At 58.7% G+C, this 19,275-nt stretch overlaps 1 protein-coding gene across 3 annotated transcripts; it reads right to left on the bottom strand.

Moving 5' to 3' along the window:
- Positions 1-205: 205 nt before the first annotated feature.
- On the bottom strand, positions 206-18,386 carry LOC141937156 (EVI5-like protein). 3 transcript variants are annotated; one of them, XM_074854637.1, is made up of 20 exons: positions 18,250-18,386; positions 13,721-13,920; positions 11,976-12,165; positions 11,589-11,813; positions 11,114-11,188; positions 10,694-10,819; positions 10,016-10,159; positions 9,753-9,842; positions 9,110-9,207; positions 8,929-8,989; positions 7,958-8,011; positions 7,386-7,418; positions 6,289-6,429; positions 5,968-6,096; positions 5,261-5,401; positions 4,492-4,644; positions 3,649-3,795; positions 2,902-3,009; positions 2,688-2,784; positions 206-1,305 (listed from the first exon to the last, which is right to left on the bottom strand). In XM_074854637.1, exons 2-20 carry the CDS (start codon positions 13,867-13,869, stop codon positions 533-535), a joined length of 2,934 nt encoding a protein of 977 aa, XP_074710738.1. In that variant the 5' UTR covers positions 13,870-13,920; positions 18,250-18,386; the 3' UTR covers positions 206-532. The 3 variants fall into 3 exon arrangements, with proteins under 3 accessions (XP_074710738.1, XP_074710739.1, XP_074710740.1); XM_074854638.1 differs by having other exon boundaries at positions 2,902-2,997; XM_074854639.1 differs by lacking the exon at positions 7,386-7,418.
- Between the last annotated feature and the right edge of the window lie 889 nt (positions 18,387-19,275).

The raw sequence follows: 19,275 nt of genomic DNA, 5'->3' as shown, positions 1-19,275 counted from the left end.
TTTGGGGCCAATCTCAGGGATTTGGGGGCCCCAGTGGATTTTCTGGGGTGAACTCCAGGGGTTTTGTGATCCTCGAAGGGGCATTTTGGGGCCAATCTCAGGGATTTGGGGGCCCCAGCACATTTTTCAGGGTGAATTCCAGGGGTTTTTGAGTCCCGGGGGGGCCATTTTGGGGCCAATCTCAGGGATTTTCTGAGTCCCAGCAGACTTTTTGGGGTGAATTTAAGGCTTTTTGGAGTCCCGTTGTCCCACAGCGTCTGTATTTCTCTGTACAGGGTATAAACAGCGAGGGGGGGGGTGAGGGGGGGGTGCAGGATCCGACCCTCTCCTGGGCCAGGCCACGTCAGGGCCCCCCCCGCCCCCCAAAAAAGTCCAAAATCCATTTCAGGGTCCCCCCCACGTGTCCAGGATCCAGTGGGGGGGGTCGGGGGGGGGGGGGGCAGGATCTGGCCACGTCTCAGGGGGGGGTCGGGGGGGTCCCCACTGCACCCACGGGGCTGCTGGGTGCTGGATCCGGCCTTGGGGGGGCCCATCACGCCCCAAGATCCCTCCGAGCGCAGGATGAGGCCCCTCGGGGATCCAGCGGAGCCTCAGGACCCCCCAAGCGCAGGATCCGGCCGATCCCCCCTGACCTTGACCCCCCCCCGCCCCACCCCATGGCCGCATCCTGCTCTGGGGTGCTGTGGGGCCCGTGGGTGTCCCCTGGGTGCCACAGGGCCCACAGGTGCCCCTGGGTGGCTGTGGGTGTCCCCCAATGTCCCTTGGGTGCTGTGGGGCCCATGGGTGTCCCCCAGTGTCCCCTGGGTGCCACAGCACCCATAGGTGCCCTCAGTGTCCCCTGGGTGCTGTGGGTGTCCCTTAGTGTCCTCTGGATGTCCCCCAGTGTCCCCTGGGTGCCACAGCACCCACAGGTGCCCTCAGTGTCCCCTGGGTGCTGTGGGTGTCCCTTAGTGTCCTCTGGATGTCCCCTGGGTGTCCCCTGGGTGCCCCTGGGGTGCCACGGGGCTGGCAGGTCCCCCCCGTCCCCGATGTCCCTGTGGCTCAGGGTCCCTGGGGTGGCCCCTGGGTCTCGCCGGTCGCTGCTGTCCCCGATGTCCCCGTGGGTCACGGTGCCGTGGGTGCCCCCTCGGTCTCGCTGTCGCTGCTGTCCCCCATGTCCCCGAGGTCCCCAAGGTCCCCGATGTCCCCGTGGGTCAGGGCGAAGGGTGGCAGCTCCTCGTCGGAGGAACCCAGCGAGTCCTCGTCCCCAAGGCGTGTCCCCAGCCCCACCGCCCCGAAGGCCAGCGGCCCCCGCAGCAGCCGGATCTGCGGGGACAGGGGACAAGGGGACAGGGGACAAGGGGACGTGGGGACACGATGGGTGATGGGACAAGGGGATGGGGACGAGGGGACAGGGGACAGAGGGACATGGGGCAAGGGGATACAATGGGTGATGGGACAAGGGGATGGGGGACAAGGGGACAGGGGACAAGGGGACACGATGGGTGACAGGACAAGTTAATGGGGTCAAGGTGACAGGGGATGGGGACAGGGACAAGGGGATGGGGACAAGGGGACATGGATGGGGCCGAGGTGACAGGGGACAGGGACAAGGGGATGGGAACAGGGGGACATGGGGACAGAGACAGGGATAATGGGACAGGGGATGGGACAGGGGACAAGGGACAAAGGGACAAGGGCCAGGTGATGGGTGGAGGACAAGGGTGGGGGAGAGAAGGGGACGAGGGAACAGGAGGGGACAAGGAGAGGGGACAGGATGGGACAAGGGCCAGCAGAGAAGGGGCAGAGGGAGGAGAGATGGGGAGAGACATTGTCACCAGCTGTCCCGGTGCCACGTGGCCCCGTGGGGACATCGGCGATGGCACCGTGGGGACGTCACCGATGGCATCACCACGATGTCACCCACAGGGCCATCCCCCCCCCGGGGACTGTCCCCAACGTGTCCTGGCCTTGGGGACATCAGGAAGCTTTCCCTGGGGCGGGGGGGGGGGGGGGGGGTGACACTGTCCCCTGTCCCCAGCATGGGGGGGTCACACTGTGCCCGGCCCTGTGTGGGGGCCCCCAGCACCCATGGGTGCAGGGAATGGGTGCTGTGGCACCCATGGGTGCAGGACATGGGACCCTGGTACGGGTCCCCCAGCATTTGTGGGTGCAGGACGTGGGTCCTGCAGCACCCATGGGTGCAGGTGACAGGTCCCAGAGCACCCATAGACGCAGGGTATGGGTCTCCCAACACCCATGGGTGCAGGATGTGGGTGCCACAGCGCCCATGGGTGCAGGGTACGGGTCCACCAGCACCCGTGGGTGCAGGACATGGGTGCCAAAGCACCCATAGGTGCAGGATGTGGGTGCTTGCAGCACTCATGGGTGCAGGGTACGGGTGCCCCAGCACCCATGGGGGCAGGGTATGGGTCTTCCAGCACCCACAGGTTCAGGGTACAGGTCCCCCAGCACCTGTGGGTGCAGGATAGGGGTGCTGCAGCACCCATGGGTGGAGGGTATAGGTCACCCCAGTACCTGTGGGCGCAGGACATGGGTGCAACAGCACCCATAGGCGCAGGGTATGGGTCCCCCAGCACCCATGGGTGCAGGACGTGGGTGCCGCAGCACCCATGGGTGCAGGTTACAGGTCCCCCAGCACCCGTGGGTGCAGGACGTGGGTGCCGCAGCACCCAAGGGTGCCTTACCTCGGCCTTGAGCTCGTCGATGTGGTTCCTTGAGCTGGCGGATGTACTGGGCGGCGTCCGAGTGGTTGAGCTGCCCCTGGATCATCCCCTCCTCCCTCTGCGGGGGCGCGGGGTCAGCGGGTGCCCCGTCCCTGCCCTGTCACCCTGTCAACCCTGTCACCCCGTCCCCGCCTTGTCCCCCCCCTCCTCGGCCTGTCCCCGTGTCCCCACTCACCTGGATCTCCAGCTCGGCGACGCGCTGTCGCATCTCAGCCAGGGCCGCCATGCTGTCGGCCTCGCGCAGCCGCACCGCCATCACCTCCTCCTTGCTCTGGGGACACCCCTGTCACCCGGTGCCACAGCGGTGACACCCCTCTGTCACCCCCCCACCCCCCCCGAGGGGAGGCTCCAGCCCCACCGTGTCCCCAGGGACAAGGGAAGGCTGGTGGAGGGGACATGGGGACACTATGGGAGGGGACACCAGGACTCCATGGGAGGGGGACATGGGGACCCCAAGGAAGGAGACACTGAGACCCCATTGGAGGGGACACTGGGACCCCAAAGGAGGGGGACATGGGGACCCCGTTGGAGGGGACATAGGGACACACTGGAGGGGACATTGAGACCCTCTCAGAGGTGACACACTGACCCCCTTGGAGGGGACATGGGGACCCCAAGGGACATTGTGGCCCTACAGAAGGGAAGGGCTGTGGGAGTCCCAGGGGAGGGGACAAGGGTGTCCCCACAGGAGAGGACATGGGTGTCCCAGGGGAGGGACAAGGGTGTCCCCAGTGAGGGTCTGTGGGTGTCCTCAGGGGAGGGGACAGGGGTGTCCCCACAGGAGGGGACAGGGGAGTCCCTGGGGAGCTTCTGTGAGCACCCCCAGGGAGGGGATGGGGAGCACCCATGGGTGCCCGCAGGGAGGTGAACGACAGAGGAGGTCCCCCCGGGGTGTCCCCAGGGTGTCCCCAGGGTGTCCCACCTTGCACTGGGCCTCGGCGTGTTTGCGGTGGCTCTCGCTGAGCTGCGCCTGCAGCCCCTTGCTCTGCGCCGCCGCCAGCCGCAGCTGCTCCCGCAGCCCCGCGCAGGTCTGCTCCGCCCGGCCCAGCACCGTGCGCTGGATCTGGCCCTGCGAGGGGGACACACACACACACAGGACTGTCACCACCCCCGGTCCCCAGTCCCTGTCACCCCCCAGCCCCGCCAGCTCCCACAGCCTGTCCCTGGTCACTGTCACCACCCCCACCCCAGCTCCTGCAGCCCCAGGGGTCTGGTCCTGGGGGGTGCAGGCACCCAGCACCCATGGAACCAGCACCCCTAAAGGGGCCCCTCCTGTGCCAGCACTCCCAGTCCAACCACCACAACCCCCAGCACCCTCCCAGTTCAGCTCTGCCCTCCCTGCCTCCAGCTCCCAGTCAGGATGTGGCCTAGGCTCTGACCTGTGTCCTGAGCTGCAGCACCCCCAGCCCCAGCACCCCCAGTTCAGCCCCAGTATCCCTAGACTCAGCACCCCCAGCCCCAGCACCCCCAGTTCAGCACCCACACCCCCAGTTTAGCCCCAGTATCCCTAGACTCAGCACCCCCAGCCCCAACACCCCCAGTTCAGCCCTCATGATCCCAGTACCCCCCCTGAAGCCCCTGGTCAGGATGTGGCCCAGGCTCTGACCTGCATCTCGAGCTGCAGGTCGAGCACTGGCATAGCACCCACAGCACCCCCAACATCCCCAATTCAGCGCCCCCCAGGTCCCAGCACCCCCAGTTCAGCCCCTATGACCCCAGTACCCCCCAGTTCAGCCCCCGGTCAGGATGTGGCCCGGGCTCTGACCTGTGTCTCGAGCTGCAGCACCCGCTGGCGCAGCGCCCGCAGCTCGGCCTGGGCCTGGGCCTCCCGCAGCCGCGCGGCCACCACGGCCTCTTGCAGCGCGTTGGCGTTGTTCCGCCGTGGGGACTCTTTCCAGCGCCCGCCCGACCGGCCCGCCTGCGCCCCGCACCCATCAGGCACCCGTTGGGTGGGTGGTGGGACCCAGGTGGCTCCCGTGGGGACCCGGGTGGCAGGGTGAGGGACACAGGTGGATGGGAGGGGACCCAGGTATCAGGACAAGGGACCCAGGTGGCCAGGAGGGACTCAGATGGCCAGGAATGGACCCAGACATCAGGACAAGGGACCCAGGTGGCCAGGAGGGGACCCAGGTGGCCGGGAAGGGACCCAGATGATGGAACAAGGGACCCAGGTGGCCAGGAGGGGACTCAGGTGGCCGGGAGGGGACCCAGGTGGCTGCAGGGAAGACCCAGGCATCAAGACAAGGAACCCAGGTGGCCAGGAGGGGACCCAGGCATCAGGACAAGAGACCCAGGTGGCCAAGAGGGGACCCAGGTGGCCAGGAGAGGACGCAGATGGCCAGGAGGGGATCCAGGTGGCCAGAAGAGGACCCAGATGATGGAAGAAGGGACCGATGTGGCTGTGAGGGGACCCAAGTGTGGGGACAAGGGACCCAGGTGGCCAGGAGGGGACCCTGGCATCCGGGAAGGCCCCAGACATCTGGGGGGGGGGACCCAGGTGAGGGGGGGACACCCCCAGGTGTCCGTGTCCTTACCTGCCAGCTGTCACTGAGGTCCTTGACCTGCTGCTGCAGCTCCGTCAGTGACTTGACGGCCTCGGCCTCGCGCAGCGCCAGCGCCTGCAGCTCCTCCTGCAGCCGCACCACGTTGTCCTCGTCTGGCAGCAGGCTGTTCCTCTGCGGGGACACCCGGGACATTGGTGGGGACATGCCAGTGTGGGGGCACCCTGGGGCGGGGGCGTTGGGTATCAGTGGGGACACCCTGGGGCAGGGACAACCCGGGGCAGTGGCACCGGAGGCCAGGAGGGACATCTCGGGGAGGTGGCACTGGATGTCATCGGGCCCACCTTGGGGCGGTGGCACTGGGCATCAGCAGGGACACCCCAGGGTGGTGGCACTGGGGGCTTGTCCCCTTTTGCCAGGTGGAGGTGGGGACACTCATGGGGGAGATGATGGAGGACACTGAGGACAGAGGGTGACACGTGGCACCGGGGATCCCCAGGCACAAGAGGAAACCCTGGGGACACCTGTGTGGCACTGGGGGTCCCCAGGGACAGGGGACACCAGGTCCAGGGCCCCTTGTGTGACACATCCTGTCCCCAAGGCCACTTGTGTGATCATCCCCAGGGTCACTCACATGACTGTCCCCAAGATGTGTGACACTCCCCATCCCCAGGGCCACTCGTGGGACCATCCCTGTCCCCAAGGCCACCAGCGTGACACCCGCAAGCCGTCCCTGTCACCTTCTCCATGTCGAGGACTTTATCCTGCATCTCCTTGAGGGCGCCGAGGGTCTCGCTCTCCCGCAGCCGCGACTGCTCCAGCTCCGTCTCCAGGTGGGTGACAAACTCCTCGCTGAAGCGGGGGTTCCCCTGCCACCGTCCCCAACGTGTCACCCGTGGGGCACAACACCCGCCGCGCCCATCCCCTACCCTTGCCTGCAGTGGTGGCACCCACCACCCGCACCCAGAGCCGGATGGCAGTGGGGCGTGAATTGAAATGCAGGGACACGGCGGGGTGGTGGGGATGTCTGGGGACATTTGGGGACATTTGGGGACACTGACCTGCTGGTCCTGCAGCTGCCGGATGGTGGTCTGGGCACGCTGCAGGTTCTCGGTGGCCGAGGTGCAGCGTTGCTTCACCACTGCCAGCTCCCGCTTGATGATGTAGTTCTCCTCGGCCTCCTGCGCCCGTGTCACCTGGCCCTGGGGACAGAGGGGACGTGTCACCCCCATGGCATGTCACTGGGAGGGGGGTGGGGGTGCTGGAGGGGGTGGTGGGGACAAGGGGGTGATGCTGGGGATGAGGGGGGTGACACCAGGGATGAGGAGTGACGCCAGTCCCACAGCGGGTGAGGCTGGGGACAAGGGAATGACACTGGGGACAAGGGTGTGACACCAGGGACAAGGAGTGACACCACTCCCACAGCGGGTGAGGTTGGGGACAAGGGAATGACACTGGGGACAAGGGGGTGACACCAGCTGTGGAGGGGGACACCAGCCCCACAGCAAGGTGATGACAGCAATGAGGGGGTGACACCAGCCCCCCCCCTGCAGCAGGTGACAGCAGGGACAAGGTGACATGAGAGTGATGCTGGCCCTGTGGTGGGTGACACTGGGGACAAAGGGGGTGACACTGGGGATGAGGGAGTGATACCAACCCCACAGCAGGTGACACTGCAGACAAGGGGGCTGACACCAACCCTGGGGGTGACACCAGCTCTACAGCAGGTGACACCAAGGACAAGGAGGTGACACCAGCCCCGTGGGGCCCCCCAGGGCCATTTTGTCCCCTCCGAGCCACTCTCACCCCATGACCCATGACCTAACACTCCAAATCCACTATTTTGTTCAAACTCATCAAAACTGGCTTTTACCCCATCCTGGCCAAACCCCGCCCCCAAGTGCCACCGTGCCACCCCCCCACTTTCCACTGAGCCCCAAAATGGGCCAAAACTCCCCCATTTTCACCAACCGCCCCCAAATCCTCCTCTCCCCGCCACCCCCCACAGCGGGGAAGGTGCGCGGGAGCCTCCGGAAAAGCAGGAAAAAGGGCAAATTTTCCCAAAACGAGCCAAACACAGGCGGGCTGGGAAGCAAAAGGGGGAAGAAAAGGGTTAAAACGCAGCGGAAAAGAGAAAAATAGCTATTTTTGACGCTACCTGGATGAGCCTGTCGGCGAGAGCCGCGCTCTCCTGCGGCCGCCGGCGGAGAAAAGAGAGAAAGAGAGGAGAGACGTAACGAGATAAACGAAGGAGACGGAGGCAGCGAGAGAAGCCACGAGGCGGAGGCACCCGGGAACCTTCCCGCGCATCATCAGTTCCCGTTCTGGGGTGTTTTCCAAGGATTTTAGCTTTTTTCCCCCCAGCATGGGGGAAAACACGGCGATGGTGGTGTTTTGTGCTAAAACGGAGCGTTTCCCACCTCCTGGAGGGAGCCTTTGCGTGGAAAAATGACGAAGCAGCCGCTCGCTGGACTTAAATCTCTGATTTTTGCAGCAAAATGGTGCTGGGAGGGGGCATTTTGGGGGGTGCAGCCCATAAAAGGGGTGCTGGAGGGTGCGGGGGATCTCTGGGCAGCAGCGACATGGGTGCCCCAGGGGAGTTTGGGGTGGCCCAGGGGACATTTTGGGTGCTCCAGGGGGGATTTGGGGGCCCACAGGGGGTTTGGGTGTCCCCAGAGGGGTTTTGGGGTGCCCCCAGGAGGGATTTGGGGTGCTGGTCGCTGGGCTCACCTTCTCCAGGGTTTCGATCCGCTGTTTCAGCAGGCGGTTCTCAGTGCGGAGGCGCTGGGGTGTGGGGGGGGGAAAATGGGGAGGAATCAGCCCCAGGGATGGTTTGATGGCCCTAGGATGGGTCATGGTGGCCCCAGGATGGCTTAGATAGCCCCAGGGCTGGCTCAAATGGCCCCAGGGATGGGCTAAACATCCCCAAGGATGGCTGAAAGTGGCCCTGGGATGGCTCAAACTGCTCTGTGAGGGGTCAAGTGGCCCTGGGATGGCTTAAGTGGCCCCTAGGGACACCTTAAATGGCCCCTGGGATAGGTGGAAGTTGGCCCAGAAGGGCTCAAGTGGCCCTGGGAATGGCTCAGAAGGTGCTGGGGACAGGCTAAAGGGTACCCAGGATGGGCTAAGTGGCCCTGGGGACAGCTTAAATGGCCATGGGATGGGTCAAAGTGATCCCAGGATGGCTTTGATGGCTCCGGGGATGGGCGAAGTTGTCCCAGGATGGCTCAAGGGACACTAGAGATGGGTCAGGTGGCTCCAGGGAGAGGTTAAGTCACCCTGAGATGGTTCAAGTGGGCCCAGGAATGGGCTACACGGCCCTGGGATGGCTCAATGTGACCCCTGGGATGAGTCAAAGTGGCCCTGGGATGGCTTAAATGGCCCTGGGGATGGGCTATGACATGCCAGGAGGGCTCAAACAGCTCTGGAAATGGGTCAAGTGACCCTGGGATGGGCCAAAGTGGCTCCCGGATGGCTTAGATGGCCTCAGGGATGGGCTACACCATACCAGGAGGGCTCAAACACCTCTGGGAATGAGACAAGTGACCCTGGGATGGGTCAAAGTGGCTCCAGGATGGTTTAGATGACCCCATGGGTGGGCTACGCCATGCTAGGAGGGCTCAGCTGGCCTTGGGGTTGGGCCAAGTGTCCATGAGGATGATTCAAGCAGCCCCAGGATGCCAACACTTGACCCATCTCACCTTGATTTCGATCTGCTCCTCCATCTCTTTGTTTTTGATGGCGGCGTACTCCTTCTCCAGCCTGCTCGGGACATGGGGACAGGCTGGGACACGAGGACAGGGACCAGATTGCCTGGCCCTGTGCCCCACAGCTGCCGGGGGGGACCCCACCCAAGCGCAGGAACCCGTCTCCCCGTCTCACCTCTTCATCTTCTTGGGGTTGTACTTGACCTGGAAGGCCCTGAGGATGAGTTTGTCGGGGCAACTGTCAAACTGGTGTGGGATCACCTTCTGGAAGTACTGTGGGTGCAGAAACCGGCCATGAAACGTGGCCCCAAAATACAGGCCCTCATGTAAACCAGCCCCAAAGTAGGGCCCATTGGGTAAAACCAGCCCCAAAATAGGGTCTGTTGGATAAATCTGCCCCAAAACACACCCTCATTGCATAAATCCACCCCAAAATACAACTTATAACATAAACCAGCCCCAAAATACGGCCCATCATGCAAACCCAAAATATAGTTGGTTACATAAATCCATCCCAAAATGTGGCTTGTTGCATAAACTGGTCTGCAAACACATCCAGTTGGGAAAAACCTGCCCAAAACCACTAAATTTGGGGCTAAATCTGCCCCAAATTACATCCCCTTGGACAAATCTGTCCCAAAATACATCCCTTTTGATGTCCTCTTGGACAAATCCTCCACAAAATATGTCCCGTTGCCTAAATCCACCCCAAAACGTGTCCCATTGGATAAATCTGTCCCCAAACAAGTCCTGTTGGACAAATTCACCCAAAAACATGTCCTGTGGGTAAATCCACCCCAAAAGCCACCGGCACATACCTGGGACATGCCCTCCATGTCGAGCTGGACGAGCTCAGCCTGGTTGAACTGCAGCAGTGCCATCCCCACGCGGAAGACGATCTCCAGCCCCTGGGGGAAAAGGTCCTCACTTGACCTCACGCCATCACCTTTCACACCCCGGGTTTGGGGGTTTTCTCCCCCAAAACCAGACCAGTTGGTGTGGGGAGAATGTTTCCACATCCAAGTGGAGAATGTGGTTGTGGTTTCTTTGTGATTTATGGTGTTGGCCGCAGCCCAGTTACCTCATACATGAAGATGTCGAAGATGCGCGTGGCCACGGGAAGAGGGAAGGTGGTGAGGAAGAGGGTGAGGAACCACGACGAGGCATACATGGAGGTGAGGAAGCTCTGCGAGCGGAAGTGGATGTTCAGCTCCGGCAGCTGCTCCTGGATGTGAGAAATGGAGGGAAACGAAGAGAAACGGGGAATGGTGGATGATTTTAGGGCTCATTCATGGCTTCGGAGGTTTCAACAGGTCCATGAGGTCTTGTGGAGGGGTCTCATGGAAGGTCCTCTGGGAGAGGGCTTGGAGATGGTCCCCAGGGTCTCGTGGATGTCCCTCAGTGCATCTTGTGGATGGTCCTTGGGGTGTCCCATGGATGGTCCCTTTGGGTGTCTCACAGATGGTCCCTGGGGGCATCTCATGGAGGTGCCCTGGGGTCTCATGGATGCCCCCAAGGCGTATCGTGGATGTTCTTGGGGTCTCACTGATGATCCCCTTGAGGAATCATGGATGGTCCTCAGGGCGTCTCACAGACGGCCCTAAGATCTCCGTGTTGCTGGACACGAGCTCCGTTGGAGGAACCCATTTCTCCCAAGAGCTGCCACCTCACTCCTACCTCTCCCTGTCCTTGTCCCCCGGCTCTACCCATCGGTCACCACCACCTCGAGCATTTTGGGGGGGCGTGGGGTGGTGCCTACCTGCAGCATGTACTCAAACTGGTAGATGCAGAGCCCCAGCTCGGCCATACTGGGTTTGAAGAGCTCCCGTAAGCGGTATTCCTGCATCAGCCTCACGAACACGCAGAAGGCCTCTTCCTCGGGCATCTGGAGACCCAAAGGGACATGAATTACCTTTAAAACTCTACCTGCAGCTCTGGGTTTGGAGCCTCTTCCCACCAGGTGATGGGATGGGACATGCTGGGAGCCATCCCTGGGTGAAGGGGAACGTGAACAGGGAATTTTAAACCCATCAGGAGTAAGTGGGATGGGGGGAACAAGCCCATTTTGTTCCTGAGGATCAAGAAAAAGGCTCCCATTTCCCAACCCTGTTCTACCACATCTCCAGAGGGTGTTAAAAACCCATCGGCAGCTCCTCCTCACCCCGGAGTCATTACAAACCTGCATGAGCAGCAGTCCCACAATGAAGGCGCTACCCTGGCAGTATCCGACCTCCCGGTCCACCAGCGAATAGGCCTGGAAGGAGGAAAAAAATTCATAATAAATATATGTGTGAGCAGGGGAATTGGCCGGGCCACCAGCCCTGCTTGCTGTGGGAGGCCTTGACCAGAACATCAAAATTAGCTTTTTTTTTTGGTTGACAACACCTGTGAGCACAATGTTGCTCCACACTTGAATTTAGACCCCAAAATACTCAACCATTTGTTTCTTATTTCAGAGTAAAACTCAACGGGAAAAATGAGGTGTGGGATGGATGGGGAATGAGGTCCCCTTGCTGCAAGAAGTGGTGGTTCCAGGAGTTTGTGGTGGAAACCAAACCCATCAAAAATGAATAGCCAGTTAAAACAGCTTCAAAACCCAGAGCGGTGTCCAAGGCTGTGGCCAAGATCCGTTGATGTTTGAGGAAAGACGTTACCTTCATGACGTTGAAGAGCACCTCCTGGCCCAGACTGTCCTGTCCCTTGAAGAACTCGTGCTCCGGGTAGGTGCGGGCGATATCCCGTCGGATGAGCTTCTCGCAGGGAGAGGACATCTTGAGCAGCTCCGAGTATTGGTTTTTGACGGGCATGTCGGTGGCACTGCAGAGCAGCTGCCAGACAATGGCACGGAAGTGGTGGGGGATCCCTTTGCGGATGAGCTCCTGTGGAAAAATGAGGCAAAAACTCAAAAAAATGGGTTTCAAGAAGGTGGGGAAGCTCCTTGTGGATGGGTAGACATCATCCTGTCCAGCCACGGGGAAGATCATGCTGCAGGTTTTTGCAGTGGGGTTAAAATAGAATTAAAAATAAAGTGTTTTTCTCACCTTCAGCAGCTTCTCCTTCTTCTTCCGCCACTCGTCCCACTCGTTGACGATGCGGCCCCAGAGGATCCAGGTGTCCTCCTCGAGGTGGCTGAGGTTGGAGGAGGCCGAGGAGCTGGAGACCAAGGAGGAGCCACTGTTCCTTCGCGAGCCGTTCATGGAGCGCATCGACTTGGAGTCGGCCTCCAGTAGCCTGCGAGAGACTGAGATAGCCCCAAAAAGGCCCCACAGGAGGAGAGAGCCCCCCATACTGCCCCAAAAGAGGAGATATTCCCCCAAAACAATCCCCAAGGAGAAGACATTCCCTCCAACAAAATCCCCAAGAGGGAGATATACCCCTAAAACAGCCTCCAAGGGGAAGAAATTCCCCCAGAATTGTCCCCAAAAATGAGATACTCCCCCAAAACAGCCCCAAAGAAGGAGAGATTCCCCCAAAACTGTACTAAAAGAGCCCCAAACAGCAGGTATTTCCCCAAAATGCCCCAAAGAATGAGATATTCCCCCAAAACAGCCTCCAAGAAGAAGAGAGTCCCCCAGAATGGTCCCCAAAAAGGAGATATTCCTCCCCAAAAACCCCAAAGGAGGAGATACTCCCTCAAAACCAAAACCACTCCAAAAGAGGAGACAGTTCCCCCAAAACTGCCCCAAAGGAGAAGAGAGTCCCCCAAAACAGTCCAAAAAAGGAGATATCCCCCCCCAAAAAGCCCAAAGGAGGAGAGATTCCCTGCAAACCACCCCAAACAAGCAGATATTCCCCCAAAACCATCACAAAAGAGTAGATATTCCCCCAAAGTTCCCCAAAGGAGGAAAGATTCCTCCAAATTCACCCCCAAAAAGAAGATATTCCCCAAAAAACACCCCAAAGGAGAAGATATTCCCCCAAAACTGTACTAAAAGAGCCCCAAACAGCAGATATTCCCCCAAAATGCCCCAAAGAATGAGATATTCCCCCAAAACAGCCTCCAAGAAGAAGAGAGTCCCCCAAAACAGTCCCAAAAAAGGAGATATTCCCCCCAAAAAATCCCAAAGGAGGAGAGATTCCCCCCAAACCACCCCAAACAAGCAGATATTTCCCCCAAAACCGCCACAAAGGAGTGGCCAAAATGCCCCAAAGGAGGAGAGATTCCTCCAAAACCACCCCAAAAATGAAGATATTCCCCCCAAAAATTCCCCAAAAGAGGAGATATTCCCCCAAACCACCCCAAAACAGCACCGATGGGCTATTTGCCCTGGCCAGCTGCCAACAGCTGCCCGCGGATGGTTTCTTTAATGGATTTGTTTAAAAAACAGATTTTCAGTGGTTTGTTTTTTTTTTTTTTTCCAAGAGGAAATTTGCTTAAAAATGGCTTTGCGAGGAAATTTGCATTTCAGGCCTTGATTTTAACACCGGTTTAACGCCAGGGATGGAGCTTTTTGCCTGGTATTTCGGCAAAATGAGCCTCGGGGCTTGTTTCCCATCAAGAGCAGGTTTAAAACCCACCACTGAAGCGGGTGGGTTTATTATTTATTATTTCCAAACAGCCGCCTCCTTCCAGAAATCCCCTTTGCCTGCCCGAACGAGCAAACCCTGCTGCTTTCAAAGAGAAAAATAAAACCTTGAAAATAATAAACCGGAGTGTTTTCACCCCGGCTGGAGCGACGCTTGGGGGAAGTGGTTGGTTGTTGTCCAGCGCTTTTGATTTTAAGGGAAATACTTGAAAAAAAAAAAAAAAAGGACGATAAAACGGCCGAATGGGGCCGGCGCTCACCGATTTTGCTCCTCCAGCTTCGCCAGCAGCTCCAGTTCGTCGGGGCTGAGGTTTTCCGAGTCGGAGGTGGGCGAACACGCCGGGGCTGAGTTGACGGAGGAGAGGGCTTCGTGCGAGGACGAGTCGGGGCTGACGGCCGGCGACGCCATGGTGGTGGGGGCCGGCAGCGCGCCGAGCCCGCGGGGATTTGGGGGTCTCACCTGGAAAGCCGAGCACCAACGTGAGCGGGACGTGTCCCCCCTGTCTTTTCCTCCTCACCACGTCGCATCAAATCTCTTAAAAAACCCCCCGTTTAAGCCAATCTGATAGAAAACAGGAGGCGAGCATCGCTCAGTTTGCAGCCCACTGAGATATTAATTCCCTAAAAAAACCCTATTTAATCCCGGTTTTTACATCAAGCCAGGTCTAAGTGCATCGTCCTGTGTTTGCCCTAAATTAGTTGAATTAAATCAGACTAAAAATTGGAATTAAACTCTCATTTTGGGAAGGAACGGGCCAATGCGGGAAAAGAGGATTTACAGAAAGCTGTCCTTGCTGTGGATTTGCTTTAAGGGGTTGACAGCACCCGGTTTGCCCATTTTGGTGGTGTTTTATGGAAAAATGCCTCCCTGGGGAGGAATGAGTCCTGGTTTGGGATTGCAGGGACTGGTAGAAATGGGGTGGAAAATGGCGGGTTGAGGGGTGCTACAAAAAAAGAGGGGTTCAAGCAGGAGGATGAGCAGGGACTGGGATCCCTCAAGGAAGCTTTGTCCGTTTTTGGGTTGAAAAACTCTCCTTTTGGTGAAAAATGCTGCTGAAGACTGGTAAAACGAACCCTCAGTTGCTGCTGTGCTCAAAGGAGATGAAGAAAGCGGAGGAAATAAATACAAAGCAGCAGCGCCCGAAGGATGCGCTGTGAATGTGTGATTTACCTGATTTGGGCTTAATTTGCTCTCTGTGCAGATTAAACTATAAATCGGGCAGGTTTTAACCAAAAAGCCATTGTTCTGACCCCTCTTTTTGGGGGGAAAAACTGTCTGGTGGAGCAAAACGAGCTCGGAGAAGAGCAGAGCAATGAAGGAGCGCTGGGCGAGCGCGGCCACACCGCAAATGGGGAAAAACTCTTGTTGTTTGGTTAACGGTTTTCCAAAACTGGCAAAATTTAACAGAGCGGCTTCGTGGAGAATCGGGTCAATCGTTCACAGGATCATGTGGATTTTATGAAGCAGGAAATTTTATAAAGCGGGAGGGGAAAAAAAAAAAAAAGCTTTGATTATATTGAATTCATCCCCATGCTGCTCACCACGGGATGGGGCTCGTCCAGCAGCGCCTTCGTCTCCAGGAGAGCCGTTAATTTATTTTTTATAATTAATATTTCCCTGCAACACCTTGCTGGCTGATATCACCCAAAATACTGTTTTAACAAAAAAAAAAATAGTGAGTGGCATCGGTGGCTTCGCTGCAAAATTATAAGTTACCGATCAAACAGCAGCCGCAGCACAACCTGCCACGGTTCAGCGGGCTGCGAGAACATCCTGAAATGGCTTTTTAGGAAAATATACATTTCCACGTTGATGGGGGGAGGAGGGAAATAAAAGCAACAACCACGCCTGGATGAGCATGGGATGGCCAAAACGCGTGATTTCAACCAAAAAATGAGGTAGGCAAATGGTAATATTGTTTATTAGACCCAGCAAAAAAAACCAAACCAAACCAAAAAAAAAAACAGGTGGAAATGGGAAAAGAGGAGAAAAGGCAAGTTGAAATTTTTAAGGGTTCTTTTTTGGGTGAAATCCTGTTGGTTTTTCAGGCATGGCGGGAAGGAGCCGTCCTTCAGGGGGTCTTGTCATGGCAAGAGCTTGTTCCAGGATGATGCGTATCAAAATTTGCTGAAAACGCTCGAATTTGGAAGAAAAAAAAAAAAATGTCCGAGGGGTTGTCAAAGGCACTGAGAAAACTGGGGGAAAAAATGATGGAAATGGTCCCCAAAACACCACCACGGTGCCCAGGATCTGTTTTTAAAAAACTGGCTCAAAAAGGGGATCGGCTGCTCCTGATTTCAGCCCGTTTGCAACGGTGGGTTAATAAAAAAAGAACTTTCTGGGTGTGACGGGGCGCTGCAGAGTCCTCGAAGTCCCCATGTGTCCCCAAAGTCCCCTCCCGTCACCGTCACATCCACTCGTTTTCCCCCAAAATACCATCCCGCAACCAAAACGCTGTAAAAAAAACCCAATTTCAGCAGGATGTCAAGATGCCGACCTCCAGCCGGAGCGTTTTGGAAGGAAAATGTTAAAATATCCCCCCTTGCACTTAAAAATCTGCCAATTCGTAGCTTTTTTGACCCATTTTCGCAGTTTTGCCCTGGAGCTTCGTACCGTTTCCGTGGCGTTTTGTGCCTTTTTTGCCCCTTTTTATGCCTTTTCTGCCCATTTTTTGCAGCGTCTCTCAGTGCTGTTTTGCACCTTTTCCACCCCGTTTTCACAGTATTTTCTACCGTTTTCTCAGCGTCTCTCAGTGCCGTTTTGCGCCTTTTTTGCACCATTTTTGCTGCGTCTCTGAGCTGTTTTCACGTTTTTTCTGTGCTGTTTTCGCTGCCTCTTAAAAGTTCATCAAAGTGGGGATTCACCCCCAGTTTCAGCAGCGATTTTTGGAGCCACTGGGTAGCGACGCCGAATTTCCGTCGTACACAAACCATCAAAAATCCACCAATTTGCCAGAAACCCCAATTATTAACGTGCCAAAGGAGCCGGATCAGGAAAAAAAAAATTGATTAAATCACAAATATTTCAGCGGGACGTTCTCGAGCTTCACCAACATCTGCGGTTGGCGGAAAGAGGAGGGAAATGGATAAAAATGGGTTTAAACACCGCGCGTTTTGCCGCTGGTGGGGATGAAACAAGTGCAAATTTTAAGCTAAAATCCCCCCCAAATGCTTTAAAACCAACCAAAACCCACCCAAAACCAGGTGAAAATTGAATTTAGCACCAAAACAGAGCGAGGAAACCACCACCCCCCCCCAACGCCGGCCACCAAACTGCATTTTCAAATGTGGCTTTTTGGGGAAAAACTACCCAAAATGCCACTCGGGTGGTGATTTTTTTGTTTTTCGCAGTCCTAAATTGGTTGAAATGAGCCCAAAACTGGGAGGCTTTGGTGTCTTTGGGGATTTTTAACCAAAATAGGGTGTTGTTTTTTTCCCCCCCCCAGCCGGGCTGCTGGTGGCAGCAGGTATTAAACGCCGCCGGCAACGCCGTTGGCAAAGCCCCGATTGATGGAAAAAGGGGGAAAAAAATCAAAAAGGGAGGGGGAATTTGGGGGAAAAATCTGTAATTTGATGGGAAACCCGAGTCGTCCTGGCGTAGCTAAAATCCCTGGGTTTGAACCCAAAAGGAGAGGCGCGCCAGGGACAGCACAAAGCCGCGGCTCTGGGGGCTGCGGCCGCGGTTGCTCCATCTTCTGGGCGGCTGCGGAGGGAGGGGGGGGGTGGGTGTTTTGGGGGGCACCCAGGGACCCCCCCCCCCAAACCCCCTCCCCACGGATGGGGGGCACAGGGATGCTGGTGGAGAGGGTGGGTGTGCACTGGCTGGATGGGGGGGTGATAAAAGCCTCCCCCCCCCCCCCCCCAATAAATGACATTTGGGGGCCCGTGGTTGTGACGGGGGGGCCCTGCTGCCTGCCGCAGACAGCCCCCCCCCCCCCCCCGCTTATTTTTTTTTAACCAAAATCTCATTATTTTAAGGGAAAAAGAAACAAGGGACAACACCCTCTTTGCACAGAGGAGCGCAGCCACCGGCAGGCTGCAGTGGTGGGGGGCCCCAATAAAGGAGGGGAATAGGGGGAGACCCCCCCTCAATGTCAGCCTCTATAGTGGGGGGGGGACCCCTAATGCCTCCCCATGGCGTGGTGGGGGCACCCCCAATGCCCCCCCCTAATATAACCCCAAAATTACCCCACACAGCAGAGTGGGGGCACCCCCCTGGTTTCCTCGGGGGGGGGTAAACCCCCAATTACCCCCCAAAAGTGGGAGGGAACCCCCTTTACCCCCTCAGCCTGGGAGGGGGGGGATCCCCCAGTTACCCTACAGTCCTGGGGGGGGGGTTACCCCCAGCTGCCCCCATAGCCAGGGGGAAGATCATCGCAGTGCCCCCCCAATAGGGGGGCACCCCCAGAAGCATGGGGGGTGTACCCCAATTTCCCCCCAGCTGGGGGGGGTGGGAACCCCAATTAGTCCCCCCCTATAGACTGGGGGGGGCATATTTACCCCAAATTACCCCCCCAGCATTACCCCCCCAGACAGCCCCTCCTCACAGCCTAGAGGGGGGCTTTACCCCCAATACCCCCCCCCCACAAGGGGGGGTCACCCCCCAAAACCCCCGCACCCCGCGAAGCGGGGGTTACCCCCGATTCCCCCCCTAACCTTAGGGGGGCGATTACCCCCGATCACCCCCTCATAGCCCCCCCCCCCCCGCGGGGGGGGGGGGGGGCACCCCCCGTTCCTGAGGGAGGGCGCCCCCCCCAGGGGGCGGGGCGCCTCTCCCGGCCCCTCCTACCTGCGAGGCGCTGCCATGGCGACCGCCGGCTGCCTCCGAGGGGAGGGCCCGCGGCGCCCCCCCGCCGCCACCGCCGCTTGGAGCCGAGCGGGAGCCGCGGCCGCCGCGGGCCCCGCCGCTGCCATGGGGGGACCCGCCGCCGCCGCCGCCGCCCTGACTGACACTGACTGACAGGCGGCCCCGCCCCGCAGCCAATCAACGCGCCGCTTCCGCGCTTCCGCCCGCCTCTCCCAGGCGCCACCGCCAATCGTCGCGGCCCGCCCGGGAATGAGCCGCCGCGGGGGACCCGGCTACAAACCGCGCCTGCTGCGCGGTGAGCCAATGAGCTGGCTCGCCGGTGGTTGATGGGCAAGCTGTCCTTCCAATGAGATTCAAGGAGATGCTTCCCCCCTGAGGGGGGCTGTGCGTCTCCTTGCTGGGAGGCGAATGGCAGGCGCAGGTGGTGATGATGGATAGGTAGAGCGGCCAATCAGCTGCCACATCTCGCTTGGAGTGGCATCTGGCTGACAGGAGAGGACAACAAGCCCCGCCTCTTCAACTGAGGGGTTCGGATTTGATTGACAGAAGAATCTACCAATCGCTGGAGCAGGAGATGCTGAGGCAGCCTATGGGGGCGCGGAAACTAGGCGGCATTCACCCCTCCAGCACAGGTGGCTGATCCCACCTTCTTGGGGAGATTTGCGGCTCTTATTGGCTGATGGGGATGATAGGCAGACGCTTCCACCTATGGGGCATCGAGTAGCTGATTGCAGCTCTGTGGTGAGGGGTCCAGTGTGGGGTTCATTACGTCAGGGAGGGCGTCTGGGCAGGGGGACCCGGAATGGGGGTCCCCAGTTCCCCAGGGACAAGAGTGTCGGGGGTCCCTGGTCACCCAGAGATGGAGGAATTAGGGTGAAGCCCCCTCATTCCCACAGGGACCTGGGTATGGAGGTCATGGGGATCCCCAGGTCCTCAGGGATGGGGTGACGGGGTGACAGGGGACCCCATCTCCCATAGCGATCTAGGGATGGGGACACTGGGGGCTCC

Source organism: Strix uralensis, chromosome 38 (assembly GCF_047716275.1).
Source record: "Strix uralensis isolate ZFMK-TIS-50842 chromosome 38, bStrUra1, whole genome shotgun sequence".
NCBI classification, from domain to species: domain Eukaryota; kingdom Metazoa; phylum Chordata; class Aves; order Strigiformes; family Strigidae; genus Strix; species Strix uralensis.
The sequence above is the reverse complement of the archived record's forward strand: the minus strand, read 5'-3'. Positions and strand labels throughout refer to the sequence as shown.

Bases quoted from the DNA above. Each gene is read 5' to 3' on its own strand.
- LOC141937156 (XM_074854637.1), bottom strand. From the start codon at position 13,869: ATGGCGTCGCCGGCCGTCAGCCCCGACTCGTCCTCGCACGAAGCCCTC. The intron at 12,166-13,720 runs GTGAGCGCCGGC...AGTCTCTCGCAG, and splicing joins AAGCTGGAGGAGCAAAATCG to GCTACTGGAGGCCGACTCCA. The intron at 10,820-11,113 runs GTTTGTAATGAC...TTGGGTCTCCAG, and splicing joins TGGGACTGCTGCTCATGCAG to ATGCCCGAGGAAGAGGCCTT.